This window comes from Monomorium pharaonis, chromosome 2 (genome assembly GCF_013373865.1).
Source record: "Monomorium pharaonis isolate MP-MQ-018 chromosome 2, ASM1337386v2, whole genome shotgun sequence".
Lineage (NCBI taxonomy): Eukaryota > Metazoa > Arthropoda > Insecta > Hymenoptera > Formicidae > Monomorium > Monomorium pharaonis.
The window spans coordinates 24,378,731-24,394,197 of NC_050468.1; the positions used below are offsets into that span (position 1 = coordinate 24,378,731).

The 15,467-nt window shown below is 38.5% G+C and overlaps 1 protein-coding gene across 1 annotated transcript in view; it reads left to right on the forward strand.

The window, feature by feature from the left end:
• LOC105828909 (probable G-protein coupled receptor Mth-like 1) overlaps positions 1-15,467 on the forward strand; it is a 143,526-nt gene that overhangs the window by 39,240 nt on the left and 88,819 nt on the right. The window contains exon 4 of the mRNA XM_036282474.1: positions 15,366-15,444. Within this exon, the coding sequence (XP_036138367.1) occupies positions 15,366-15,444 (79 nt within the window). The remainder of the gene's footprint in view (positions 1-15,365; positions 15,445-15,467) is intronic.

The following is a 15,467-nucleotide window of genomic DNA, read 5'->3' on the forward strand; positions in this document are numbered from 1 at the left end:
TAATTATATATATATTTATTTATTTATGAAAGTAAAACTAAAAATAATTATATATATTATATATGTATATGCATATACATATACATATAATAATTAACAGTTATGCAATTGTTACTCATTTAAAATAAGAAACTTTATTACGAAATATTAATATGACTTATCTGTCTAGGAAATCTATAAACAAGATATTGAACGTTATGCCGTTAACCTTTTTATTATAGCTGTCAATAAAGGCTTTTAGCACGTTTCGCTGAATCGTTGTGATGGAGCTCGGCCAATAGAAAGTGCAATTCCTATTGACCTACGAGTTTCACATATATCCCTAATGAAGCCTTTTCACCGTCAAATAAAATTAGCATCGATTGAATAGGCGCATCGACGGAAGATGCGCAAATACTTGATTTAGAAAGTGGAATCGAAGTGGTTAAACTACGATACCGGCGATTCACTTAAGATGTCATAATTCATCAATTTTCTATGCTCTCTCTCCTCTCTAAATTTATGCGGCGACATTTAAATTTTCATACTGTGTGAAAATATTTAACCGTTTGTTTCCACGCGCTTTTAGAGGAACAATTTGATTGTATAAATCACAAGTCCATGATAGATGGGCAAATTTGTAAACTTTCAAATTCTTTAGACTTCACGAGTCTGCAATCCGCTGCGCGACTTTCGCGCGACTTACGAAACGTCTCTTATTTCGCGCAAAATAATAGAATTCACTTCTCTTATTTGCTTCTCGTTACTTTGTCTCCAACATTTCTGTTTATTTTTTCTCGATCGAACACAGCGCGAAATAATACGTGAACGCGGAGCATCTGGTAGGAAATCGAACGATCTCCGAAATTGAATCAAACCAAAGCGGAAATTGCGTAATCGCGCGAATTCTCCCTATGGAAAAGAGGGAGAGGGAGAGGGAGAAAGAGCGAGAGAGAGAGAGGGAGCCTATTGGGACGTTCCTGCGGGCGCGCACACATCGGGTGCCAACGAAAAGCACCATCGGGAGCTCTCCCTCGAGCGCCGACCAGCTATCCGTCCGGATGAAACCTAGGGCCGGGGGAGGTTTTGGTTTGCATTCGGAGCATGTCCGCTGACCGAACGCGTCTCGCATTCTATCCGAAATAACGCACTCTCGGCCGAAGCGTTGTTCCGGAACGACTCCTGCTGTCCGCGCGAATGCGTGCTTTGACCGCACGCGTGCGCGAGCGTACGCGATTATTACTTTTCCGCTGGCCGAGTTTCTAGTCTATCTTGCATACCTCTCACAGTTTCTAGGCGGAATGATTGTGTTCCCGCATGCAAACGTCCGTCCGAGTCGGACAGCTCAAAGAAGTCCTTTCGCATGTCACGGTAATATCTTTCGTATTGCGAGAGAAATTTACGTATAGGACGATGAAGATCGCGGCAAGTTGATCCTATTATTTATCCAATCAGTATAATCTGCAATGTTAATGAGGCATTAATTGTATGTAAACTGCAGTTTTCCCGATAATGCCTTTGTCACTGGCAACGTACGTAAATATACGGTAAAAGACATGTTGTATTTGTGTTAAAATCTTTCTGTTCATAAAGTTTTGTGTTAAATCTCTAACACGGGCGTGTGTTAATTTAACATATCATTGTTATGTTGCTTAGACTTTTGTATGTTAAATTTATATTAATTATTTTCAAGAATTAAAATAACTCAATTTATATGTAATACATAAATTTTGGGTGACATTTTATATGTAAAAGTGAACGAATAAACTGTTACTTTTCTTTTTATGACAATTATTATGTGTTAAATGGAACACAATTCTTATGTTATTAATCGTAAAAATTTTGCTGAAGGTTTTTAATACATAGATTATGTAAATTTAACACTTTAATTTCATCAAAATCAAACAACTACTTTTTAAAATGTTAATATAACATTTTATTTTAGTTACATTTAACATTAAACATATGTCAGTAAAAAGATTTAGTTAAATTTTTTTACATATTATTTGTATTATTTTTTAACACATTTGCTTTATGTTAAATTGACACAAAATTTTGAGTGGTTAAACTGGGACATGTGCCATGTGTTAAATTCAACACAAAATTTTTAACGGTGTACGAACAAGAATTAAATATATATATTTTCAAGTCGGTTTGCATTTCAATACAATTTTATAAGAGTCTTTTAGACTTCTCACTATTCTGGTATTCTTCGGAGTTTTCAAAACAACTTTGAATTTTATTGTTGAGAATCGTCGTAAAGTGTGGGTCAAACAATGTTCAGTCATCCTCTGTGGAATGACTTTCGGTCTAATTTATCCGTGGAGGGATCTTAGTCCCTCGCCCCGAGGCATTCTTCCGGAACAACGCCGAAACGTCGGTTGATGTAGGTAGTTGCCCGGTCACTAAATTAAGAGATTTCCCAAACTAAAGTGCTATCGTTGGATACTTGATCCAGCAAGCGGGTATCTTACGTTAATTACTTGACTGAAGAAACTGTATAGGGGCCGTTGTTCTCGTGATATCGTTTGCAGCTACTTAACGGATAATTTCCCTCTCACATGTTCCTTTTCAACTTGTTCGCGCGTTTAACGCAATGATTATCAAATTTTACATCTTTCGCAAATAGCGTTTTACAAATAACGGACGCTGCCGCGAGCGCGTTAACGCGTGCGTCCCGCAGCTGCGCCATCCATCAAAAGACTTTTCATCCCAATATTAATGCGGAACAACTGCACGTCCGCGCGTTGTTCCGCATAAAATTGACAAATGTTACGATTCCACGCTCTGTAAAACTGCCAGGCGCCACTCTCGCGGCGATCAAGATACCCCCGGACTGGCAAGCTCCTGCCGCGGCGGTTTTATTGCATGACGTATGATTTACAGACGTAACACGCCTCTTCGAACAACCAGCTATTATGCAGCGGGTCGATCTCCGCGCTCTGGAGTGTACGGTAATCTTCGAAATCCGGCCGACGCGGCCGACGCGGCCGCCGCCGCCGCCGTTTTCCCCATTCGCTCGGAATTCCAGGCGGAATTTTTCACGAGAGATCCATAGACGCGAGAGCGGAACTCGTCGGTTAATAGTTCCCGGTGTATGCGTGGTGTATACGGGCGAGCAACATTGGAAAGCGGCTTAACCCCTGAGGACCCTCGACTTGGAGCGATCGACCGCCAACTCGACGCGCGTATATGTCGCGTCGTCGGTACACGCGCGTCGGTACAGGGTACTGATGACGGTGCCACTCATACATATCTCCGGAAAGCCGCTGGAATTCGTATGCCAGACGGCCGACGTGTTATTATATATATCTCGTCCTCGGTGCCACTGTAGAAAATTCGAACTTTGGCCGGTCGGCCGGTCGGCCGGCCGACCTTTTGGCGTCGCGCCAGAACGACGATCCTGGGACCCGCGGTTACGCTAACGCCATTGTGCAATCGCGCGAGAAGTCTCTCTCTCTCTCTCTCTCTCTTTCTCTCGATATGATATACATATTCTTCGCCGTTTCAACTCGTTTCTAAACTCCCTTTGTCTCCCTTTTGTTTCCACGGGTCGCCTATACTTCTCTCCGCTCGACGCTCGGTGTGTTTCTTCCTCTCTGTGGTTGTTTCTCGGAGTTGACGACATTCCCCGCAACTAACTTATCGTCTTGTTTTAGGACTTCCATAGCTATTCTTAGCTAAACGGAGATGTATTAAAAAAAACACGATCTCTCCTGTCGACTGCTGTGATGATGACGTTGCCGATCATTCGTCGCGCATTTTTATACTCGTCATGCTAGCGTCATTTACAGCTACATTAATGCATGTGACACGTTATTTGTTATTAGAGACAGGAATATTTTTAGAATAATTTTTACAATACTTTTAAAAGCATTTATATGTAATTTATATGTTATTTATATATAAAAAATGACTTGACATTGTGGAACAACAATATCAAAACTCAACTCTCTATAGTCTCCACTTTTTTTTTTAAATGTTTAAGAGCAGAACGCTAAAGTAAATGAGGAAAAATATCTCTAGCAAGTACATTTGACTATGTAATATTTTTAGAATTAATTTTTTTTAGTTACGTTATATTACATGAAATATTTTTCCTAATATTAAACCATATATATTGAAAAGTTCTTCAAGTTAGAAGTTGAGACACGAGACCAACTCTTTGATACTCTTAAACAAGCAAAAATGTTAAAAAGCCCAATAAAGAAATCAGACACGAGACATTTTAAAACCGACAATATAATTTTTTTCTTCAGTAACATTAAAATGCATAGTAAAATATAATATTTTCTAATTACATTGAAAAATATATCCGCTCCGCTGGCTCGGGATTTAATTCTATCGCGGTAGTCGAGAACTTAGAAATATCCGCTTACCGCTCGCATTAAAAAATCATGCGCACCTACCGCAATTCCCCCATCGTGTTTTAATTTTCCCACTACGTTCCGGCAAAAACAGAGAAATGCTTCCCAAGTTTCGTCCCATAGCGCAGTAAGTTGCCGATATGAATTTTTTAGAACGCTCGCTAATTGACGTCTAGGGAGTCACCGTCGTTTGTTCACCCTTCTTTTTCTGCAACAAACGGGTCACGTCGACGTCGAAACGGCGCGTCCGTTAATTCCCGGCAGGTCGCAGAAAGGCCGATCTCCTCGTTCGTCGCAATCTCGCAAGGGAAAAAGGAGGAAGTATCGAAATTCTCTCGCTGTCCCGAAAATTAATTACGGAATGTCGGCTCGCCGTTGGTGTATGGGGAGGGAGGGAGAGGAGACGGTTGGATGGTTATTTCCCAGGTAATTCGTCACGCGGCCATTTAGTGAGGGGTTTGAAGCTCGGTCGAGGCTACTACTCCAGTTGCCAGCCAACTCCGTCGACGTCATTCGCCAGCAATTTCAGCAACACTCGAGACGCATTGTGGGCCCTCGCGTACCGCGCAATGTTCCGACGAGACGCCACATAAGTGGAGATGCCTCGAGTAGCAACCACGAGTCTCTCTACCGTTCAGTCGATGTACTCGTGTTCGTTTCCCTCTCTTTCGGCTTGCTGCCGTGCTTTCCATGCTCTGATTGGCCTCCGCTCGTTACGTCTAAATATAACAGAATTTTGCTCGTTCAATTCGCGTCCGATTGTAATCGCGTGCGCGCGGAAGCGAAAAGGACGACGAAAGTTTCGACACTACGACGACGGACGGTGACGAGGATGAAGGGTTCAGAGAAACGAGGGAGCGATTTCGAGTGGAGCTGAAGTAACTAGAGCGAGATAAAGAATAGCAGATGAAAAGTATCTTAATAAGCACAACTTAAAGATGTAGTGCTTGCAATGTACTCTCTATTTTTAGCCGTGATTTGGATTTGCTGATCTAAAGTGGTTATTTAAAGTGGTTATTTAAAAGATGACGATCTTTTTCTTGAATATAAAGAAAGCTTATACTTCCACTTTCTTACTACAAATTTATATAAAAAGGAAATTTATAATAATTTTGCACGAAAAGTAATAAAAAAAAATTTCTTACTATATAATTTTCCTTAAATATTAATCCATAAATACGCGCACATTTGAATGACCAAATTAACTTATATTGTACTTAGACAACTTAAAATTATATAAATAAAGATACGACAAATTAGGTAAAATAAAGATAATTTTACTATAAATTTATCTAGATAAAGGACAAAATAATATTGTTTTATCTAAATAATTTTAAGATAATACGCTGAAAAAAAATGTAATATATGTTCAATAAGATAACTGGCAAAGTTTCCTGTAAGTTTTCGAATTACTTATAGTTTTGAGACAATTTTTATATTATGTTATCATTTTCTAATTTATGAAACCTGTCGTTATTACTTCAAAAACTCTCCTGTTAGGATAAATGACAACTTCGAAGTTGAATCTAAGAACTTTATACTCGTTATTGTTCACATTAACTTAAATAATTTGAAAAAGATAATACTTTTATCTAAAATAATGTACATTCTGATAGTAAAGATAAGGCAAAGATATTTTTATTTAATTTTACATAGATAACGGCAAATACCGTTAACTCGCCACATAATTCCAACATGCTTGTATAAACAAACAAACAAATTATCTTCTGATGGAGAATTCCCTCTTCCGCGCAATCTGGCTCCCTGCTACTTTGATTATGTCACCCATCGTAAAAAAGTCTTCCTCGCGACATTGCGTAGGGCGGGACTCGCTCTCTTTGGGATACGGGACGGGAATAAAAATGTCTACTTCGCTGTCGGCCGATTTGTCGAGTCGAGTATTGTGTCGCAAATTCGTACTGGGCGGTCTTAATATACGCACGCGTGTTCCACGGAAACGACACACGGGGACAGTCGGGATATATTTAAACGCGCTACGAGAGGCTAATTCACCGCGTGTTTCATTAGCGTTACATGCGGACGCATCGTCTACTTCGTGCGGATCAAGAGCCGAGGATACTCCCGGAAAATGGACCGCATTATGGAGATCCTCAATTAGATCAATGAATTTTTTATAACTTGATGGCAATAATGAAATCTACTAAAATTACATCAAGGTTTTAACGCCCAGGAAAAATTATGCGACGTAATATTTTAAAGTCGGAGTCGCGATACATCCAAAAGAATTTTTTGCTGATATAGAGACACATTTATTGATATCACAACCGAAATGTATCGCTAATTTTTGTATCTGTTAGAATTTTGGCTGTCACGTATAGAATTGAAAAATTCTGCTTCTATCAGCTAGATTGATTAGGTGCAATACATAATACATATCACAGTATTTGCTATTTATTTATCTATTTTTAATTCTTACACACATATAATTTTTAGTGAAGTAGCGAGATCATTTTTTTGAGTGTAGAAGAATGTTTAAGATTAATAGAAATAATTTTTTTTTGAGGGGGAGGTACGGTAATATTTACTCGAGACAACGCGACTGTAAGAACATGACTTACCGAACCTCACGGAAACCAAACATCGACGGCAACGGAAATTATTCAACATTTACGTATCTTCATCTCACGAACGACGATTGACTAACAATGCAGCATAGTTGACGGGCGGAAAAGCACGGGCCACCGCCACCTTTATTGTCCGGTTATCTTCGCGGTTGTCGTAACACAAGCGTTGCTTACAAGCGAAAGCAAATACCGTTCTCCTTGTAAATTAGGGCGAGTCGAGTTGTGTACAAGTACGGCGATGTATATGTAGAACTACCGTTTGTTTTCACTGCGATCGCATAGAGCGCGCGCCATTCTGCAATGTAATGCTTAAAGCGCATTCCTTCGGCGGCGCAACAACTTAGCGTTGCGTTTCGTTGCCTGCGAAGATAACGACTACTTTGTTACTCGTTCAGTCTTCAGGCCGACGGAAGAAAAAAAAATAGGACAGACCGATTAAATCTTATATCTCGCAAAGAACGTTGCGTCAGACGTGCAGTGTGCAATTTGCCAGTTTCGAAGAGTTACTTTTCATCCACTCGTTTTATTCCTTAGAAATGTCTTACAGAAAATGTAATAACGTTACATGTTAACACGTTCATTGCCGATTACGCGCGCACGCGTGCGTGCGTGTGTGCGTATGTGATGCAGTACCCTCAGCCAGGTTGTGTTCACAAAATGTGTTCTCATAAATTCGCAATTAGGTCTGGGTGCATATAGCTGTGTTGATATTGAGTAAAGATAATAGACATGATTTCCTCGTACAAGGTTTATAATTTTTATTATTCGTTTTCAAATTAGATCGAAATCTCTCGATTCCAGTACGGCAATAAACGTATTAAATATTAATCGCTATTGAGTTTTCAAGCTAAAATGTATTTTGTACGTATTGCAATTTCTAGATTTATATTTTGGACACGTATTATTATTATCATATTATATTATTTTATATATTATATATATTATATTATTATATTATTATTATTATTATTATAGAGTGTAAATTCAATCATAAATTTAACGTGCAGCATTATATTTTCATCTGGCTCTATTAAAAATAATCAAAGTATTTTATTCATTAGAAATGTTTTACGAAATCCATAATAAAGTTATACATTAAACGTTAATTGCTACAGATTTTTATTACTTTACTTTATTCTGTTTTTTGTTTAATTTTTCAATTAATAAGTATAATTTTTATGTGTCGCAATGTTATTATAAAGTATAAAATTCAATGATTTAATATGTATAATTACTATGAATTTATCTGATCTATATTATAATCTACTATAATTATGCTTCCTCTGTATTAATCAATATAATCTTTATATATGTAATATTATTACAAAATATAAAATTTAATAATTCAACATACGTATATAACAGTCCCTTTTATATCTTATTTCTCGTAAAATTAAAATTTGTGCGTTAATTATTAGGATATTACTTACCAATTAGCATATTATCATTATTTCGACAAATCACGCTACATTTTTACGCGCTATTTACGCACGGTGTGATTACGTCACCCGCCGGGCCATAAAATTCAAATTGTAATTATGCACGCCATTTTTCCAGCGCATACGTGAATAGTCACATTTGCACTCACCGTGCCGGATTTATGCCAGCCATACATTTCCGGCGTGCGCGCGCGCAGGATGCGTCAGTTTTATTACCTGCTTGATTAAATCGATTTACGTATGGATACTGTGCTTACCCGACGATTCACAATTGCACGATTTTTCGAAACGGTAGTCATTCCGTCCGTCGCATTTTATGCGCATTGTTTCTCGCGTTATAGTCAAGGTCGTGGTTGCACACAGCCGAATCGACGATAATTATTAATGTTATAACGAATCGCCCGCGCCGATATCGCGTGTCATATATCATACGCACTGTATGTATTCTAAATTCCCCCTCTTCATTCGTCGCGTCTCGTTTTCCGACCTTGCCGCAATTTTCGATGACTATTTATCAGCCTCTCGCCTGTCGTCGCCTGTTTCTGACCCGGCAATTTGACGCGGGCTAACGGACCTATAATTGGGTGTCATAAATTAAAAGAAATCGTTAGCCTTACAAAGTTTCTTTTCACTTACTACAGAAATCAAGTCATTCATAGAGAGACATGAATGAAAATATTTCACGTTTTCTGTAAGAAAACAAAGAACTAAAAGTAGAGAGGAACTATTCGTGCCAAGTTTAAAAAATCGTGCAATGTTAAACAAGCAGCTAATTTTGAAATTCGAAATAATGACGTTCCAAAAATGCACATCAATGTAACAATTCTACTTATTTTTAATATATGCATGCGTGCTATAATGTTAGTGTGTTGTTCAATATTTAGCATAGGAATGAAATATTTTTCAACGCTCTGTTCTTTTTTTTGTGAACAGACTTGTTAAATTTGCAGTATTTAATAATCAACACTGCAACATATTGAGATGAAATATCGCAAATCATAAAACTTCACGTGTTTTACATTTATTCTCTTTTTTTTTCTTTATTCCTTCTTTTTTTTTTTGTTTTTGCATTACGCGCGTTTTCCATCCTCATTCTTCATAACTATTTATCAGCCTCTCATCTGTCGCCACCGCTACTTTCTCGACGTGTATAATTCCTCCTCGTTTCGAAATGGTTTTTGGCGCAAACGGCACTGCCGTTCGTTTCTACTGGCATTACTCCCGCGAAATTATCAGCGTAACATTGCATTCCGACAAAACCTCCCCGGTGGCGCCGCGTAAATCACTAGATTGTGCTCTCTTTTTCACAGAGAGATAAAAGAGCATAGATATATACCCATCTCGCAGGTAGCGATCGTAATCAACGAACGATGCAATTCGAAAACAGAAATGGCACTTCGAGTATTTATGTAATGTTGCGTGCAATACAGTTTTCTTTCTATTTTCACACGAATTTTAAAGTGAGAAAGTGGTAAAAAATCTCGAAAAAAAAAATAAAATTAAGTGAGAAAATATCGACCGATTATATTTTGATAAAACTCCCAAGAGAGATGAATAATTGAATCTGACTGAAAATCTCTCGTAGAACCAATCAGGATAAAATGTTTATGCAACATTATCTCTTAGATTAACACATTGTCTCTTTAGATAGATTTACTCTCCCTCTTACAGTTTTGCAGCTAGGGGCAAATTTTCACGAGCAAGTTGAAGCGCGCGAGCTTTCCGCGCAATTCAGTCTCCTTGTTGACCGATCGCACGCCCCACGGGAGTGTCGCCAACTTTTGTAATTCATTAAGCACGTAATGTCGCACGCGGTCCTACTGAGAGGCCGGGGAGGGTTCGCAACACGCGTCGAGTCGGATTCCCAGTTAAAATCAAGGCAGTGGTAATAAAGCCACTGCGATCCAATTACTTCGAGCGACGATGCCGTTTTGTCGTGTTTAACTTAAATGAGCGGCGCTAAGGCCGTGTATTACTGGCGCATTAACATTCTCTCTTTGTACAGCGTACATGCCGTAGATTTAAAGAAGAAAAGAGAGAGAGAGAGAGAGAGAGAGAGAGAGAGAAAAAGAGAAGCGGAGGTGGAGCTTTTCTACTTTCTCAAGTGCATCATCCGTTTGTCCAGTCATCTTCTGTTATCTTTCTGTTGCTCTTACATTTATTCTTGAAAATATCGCAAACGACACTTGAATAAACACTGTACTTGTGAGATTTATAAACTTGTGATATTTATAAAATCAGTAAAAAATTATATCAGTCATCTTATACGTTGTGTTGGTCGCGTACTATAATTCTTGCTAATAACATATGATATTACCTGAAATTTAATGCTTTTTGTATTTATAGTATGTTACATTAAAAGAATAGTTCAGGCAACTCTTTAATTTTCTTGTTGATGAATGAATAAACATTTGTTTGGAACCGCCTGTATTATACTGATTTAAATTTAATTATAAGTGAGCTTTTAAATTGAAAGGTATGTACGTTTACTCTTTCATATTGCTTTTCTGCCGACAAAGTGCGGCGCAGCAATAACGTTAGCACACACGTGCCCAACAAAGGGGGTGTCATCCCTCAGGGCAATTAGATGTACTCTCTGGGAAAGAAAAAGATAAACGACGGGTCAACCCACGCAATCTAATTCCGAGATCCTCCCCCCATGCAAATCGAGGCGCCCTTAACTGGCTGATGTTTCAACCCTTGACACTCACCCTGGTGGCGCCATAGGGTCGTACATGTAAACGCCGCAGTTCCTAGTTCCTTCGAGTCTGTACAACGTGACTTAAATTAACTCCAGCTGCTTCGCGCGCCCTTTTCTCTCCCGTCCCCCTAAACTTTTACAGAGCTCTGTCTCACTGCTCACCGCGTCTAAAAGCCAATCTTAACGAAAGATTCTTTCGTCGTAAAACTTACGAACTGGCAAATAGGCTTGGTCTAAAGGAAGTATTCAATTGCAAGTATAAACATTCATTTGCTTGCCCTGAATGTTTTAGTTTAAACAGGTAAAAAATGAAAAAAAAAACAGGAAATTTAAGAGAGAAACCTAAGAGATCTTTATGCTATATTGATGTATATTATAGTATTAAAATAACAATTGTTGAATTTTGTACTTTTATTGTTGTATCAAAAATTTTCATACAGACATTTAAAGTATTTACTATTAAGCTTTTATTGGATAAGATTATAATTTTGATCACTAGACACAAAATTACACTAATAGCTATTTATATAAAGTATGCATGTTTAGCTGTAATAATTAAATTGAATAATAACTTCGTCGATAATTAACTCTAATACAATTAATATAATTCTATTATTATATCGACTCGTTAATAATTATTGTATTGTTATTGGCTTTCTACATTTACTGATATGATGTATTTCTCGCTTTTAGGAAGTGACGGTATATTTCGCTCAGACGTAACTTCTCTCGACTTTTAGGACATGTTACACTTCTCCACGAAAATAATACGCTCTTGACACGCGACATAAAGAATACTTTTTTGGAAGCGAATATCCTTCTATTTTCGGCCCTCGACATTACTCGGTGCAACCGCTAGCACAAGATCGTGTTTTTATCTAGCTATCTCCTCCTTGTGTCTCTGCATCGCTGTTCACGACTCGTATAAATCATGATGAATGAGAAAACACGCAGCGCGCATCGTACTTGAAAACATCCCCCCCCACACGATATTCCCATCTTTCCATCTCTATCCCTTTTCTCGGTCTCTCTCTCTCTCTCTCTCCCCCTTTCTTTGTCTCTTTCTCTCCCACAGCTCCCGGTACTAATTCCAACAAAAGGACCGCTGCTGCACACGGTGGATTCTACCGGGCGTGGAAAATGGAAAACACACCGCGCAAACACGATCCGCCTCCGCCGTCCGAAACACGTTGCCGGGTGGATTTTGCCGATGAAGGGTGGCAGTCGCCGTGGGGTGAGACATCGGAACGGTTCGCTCCCATTTCGCTTGCGAGCCCTCCAGCCTCCCCGGAGCCGGTCGCTGGCCGAAGAGGGTGAATGATAGTGTGGCGATTCACGGATGAATGTCGCCCGAGTTATAATTGCAACGAGCCGTAATTAGTTTTGGAAATTTAATTATTTCTGGGTCGCGCGATAAATGCCGACGGCCGCCGCCGCCCCGTACCGTAAAAGCCTCCCGGCGAAGAATTATTTGACGATTTCGCCGCCACGTAACGTACGCGTTAATCTCACTTTGCCTGTGACTTGGGGCGTCGGGGAGGTGGTCCTGTAACTGCGAATCGTTAGTCCACGTTTCGCCGAATGGACACTGCATTTTACTTACACCGGCTAACCGTCGGCGGAAGTAATTTTCCTGGGATTTCAACCAAATACAAATTTATCGTCTCTCACGCGTACGCGTATGAAGACACGTGTCTCGTTAGGTGGGAGCTCTCTCACGATAAAATCGCCATTTCTTTACATTTCAAAGATATTTTATGGATATTATATTACAATTTTATCTTATCCATTCGCTTTTATTAGATGCACATCCGTTATAACCCGTTATAACAATTTAATTTAAGGGCATCGCCAAGTTGATTCTCATAAGGTACTTATTTCCGTTTTCTTTCTGTTTAGCATTAATTATAAATGCATAACTTCTTCCTTTTTTGCGCAAGTGATTGTGCCGCGTATCTAGCTGTCTCGGCATCATAAATCGCCAGAACAACTTCAAAGATCGATCTTTAAAATCGCGATTCTGCAACACTGCCCGAAGGCTCCATTAGCGATATGAATTTTCGAGTTATATACACGCTACCTGCACAACGGTATGTGTGTGTGTGTGTGTGTGTGTGTGCGTGTGTGTACAAAGTAAAAGTTAATTGAACTCGCGGCACGCAGTCAGACATGTTTACACTGCGATTTATTTCCCCGTCCGCAGAATTTTTATCATTTCCGTTAGGATAATTGCGGCTGAACAGAGACTCGATTAAGCGATAGCCACGCGATGAGTCACCCGCTGCCGTTATTCATATTTTTACACGCAAGGATTTCTAATTGCACGTTTGTCCCAAGGTGCGAACGAGGTATAACTCATAGCGCATACAACGAAGTGAATGCAGGCAACTTGATCTGCTAAATCTTGCATACATCGTGCCGTCGTACGAGCCTCGCGAGTACGTATTATTACGTTGCGATATATCGTCTGTTGCGAAATAGCAAATGTCAATAAATCTCGCTATTAATTGGCGTCTTATCGCAATGGTGTTTAATATCGCTTGTTCCTTCTTATCGATCGTGCGTTTACAGCCAGACAGCTGTAATTATACAAATCGTGAAATTAAATTTATACGTGCCAAGTGAAAAAGCCCGCGCGACTGCGTAATTAATGATGGGTGCTTATGTTTGTAAACGGTTTGGAAATTTTATCGCGCACGGAAAATTTTAGCGCGCACCAACCAAATAAAAACATTCGCGCGAATACGCATTGTTTTTCATGAGTATTTTATTATAGCCAATTTTATCGTAAACATTTTATGAAATGGCCTCGGCTTGTATAATTAAACTTCGAAAGATTAAACAATGTTTTCGATTATTAACGAAAAGCAATATAACGATTTTTAACTCAACAATCAACATCGCCTTTGTTTTAATTAAAACATACATTTTGCCTTGTCGTGCAGATGACATACATTCAGTTACACGTATTAAAAATAAAGTGCCTATTTGCAAGGGAATGTTTGACAAGTTCTGAGCGTGATTGCCAGCAATGGCACATTTGTTATTGCCGCCGTTATGCACGGCTGTCGATTGCATTTTTAAAAATTAATGCCCGCATTCTCTCACTGTACACGGCTTGCATTCTGCGCTTATTGTTCTGTATTCTAAGGGTCAGGCGCACGCAACGCTGTTAAAAATTTTTCAATACGCGAGCCGCGCAAATATCAAAACGATATTTCATTCCTCTTGCCATCGGATCTTTTCATCGCTATTATGTTTTTGTAGTTTAGCATACTTTTTAATGTAAAAGAAAACAATAAAAATAACAGTTTATTTAAAGAGTAAGTTTAGGAAGAAAAATTTTGTTTTTTATTAACAAGAATGATTATTAATTTTTATTTTTTAATAATATAAAAGAGATAACATATTAGTAATTAATTTTTTACCTGTAAAGAATATTTGTATGTTTAACTTTATTTTGTTTTATTTTTTACGTAATATTTATTTTGTAACAATTTGGATTCGAAAATTGAAACACGCATTTATATTTGTACGTGTCCGCGAAAAATATTTAATAATAATAATTGTTGCTGTTACATATCTTTGTTGCTATTATATTTTTTTTTTGTTGTCAAATGCATTGAACAGCATTATCACGAAATGAAATGTTTTAATACCGCAAAGATTATCGGTCCGTGTAATTTTCGTCTTCATTAGGAACAGACGCGCAGATTCTAAGGATGAATTGTGGGTGATTCTCAAAAATTTATAAGACACCACCAGTCGCACCCTCTCGGCGACTTTTCAAGCAAATCCTCACAAAAGCTGTCTCCCCCTCCGAGGTTTGGTCCGGCCCTTTGCTTGCGTGTCGCACCCTCGAAACTCACTCTTCTCCGTACCAACGGTTTATAAATCTTTCACGAACGCATCGAAGTACTGAAAACCAACGGCGTCTTTGTTCAACGAATTTGTTTACCCGTTACAAAATGTCTGGAATATGTTAACAATTGTGATAAATTGTTAAAGAAGACTCACACATAACATGTGTACATAATAATTTGCTATTGAACTTGCGAGTGTAAAATTTTACATATACCTCTATGAATAAAATATCTGACTGCAAGAGAGTTTAAAAAAAAATGATCGATACTTTTCAATTGAATACTTAATAATTAAAATTAATTACCTCGTAAAAGTAAAATATTTTACGTCTCACAAACACAACATTCTTGCATTAAAAAAAAGAAGAGTAAACCTGTTAAACTTCTTTAAGTATTCGTAAAACTAACAAGGCTGTCTCATTATGTTTCAGCGATTATGGCGCACTTCTTCTTCCTGGCTGCTTTCTTCTGGCTGAATACGATGTGCTTCAACATTTGGTGGACGTTTAGGTGAGTCGTGATTCACATCATTG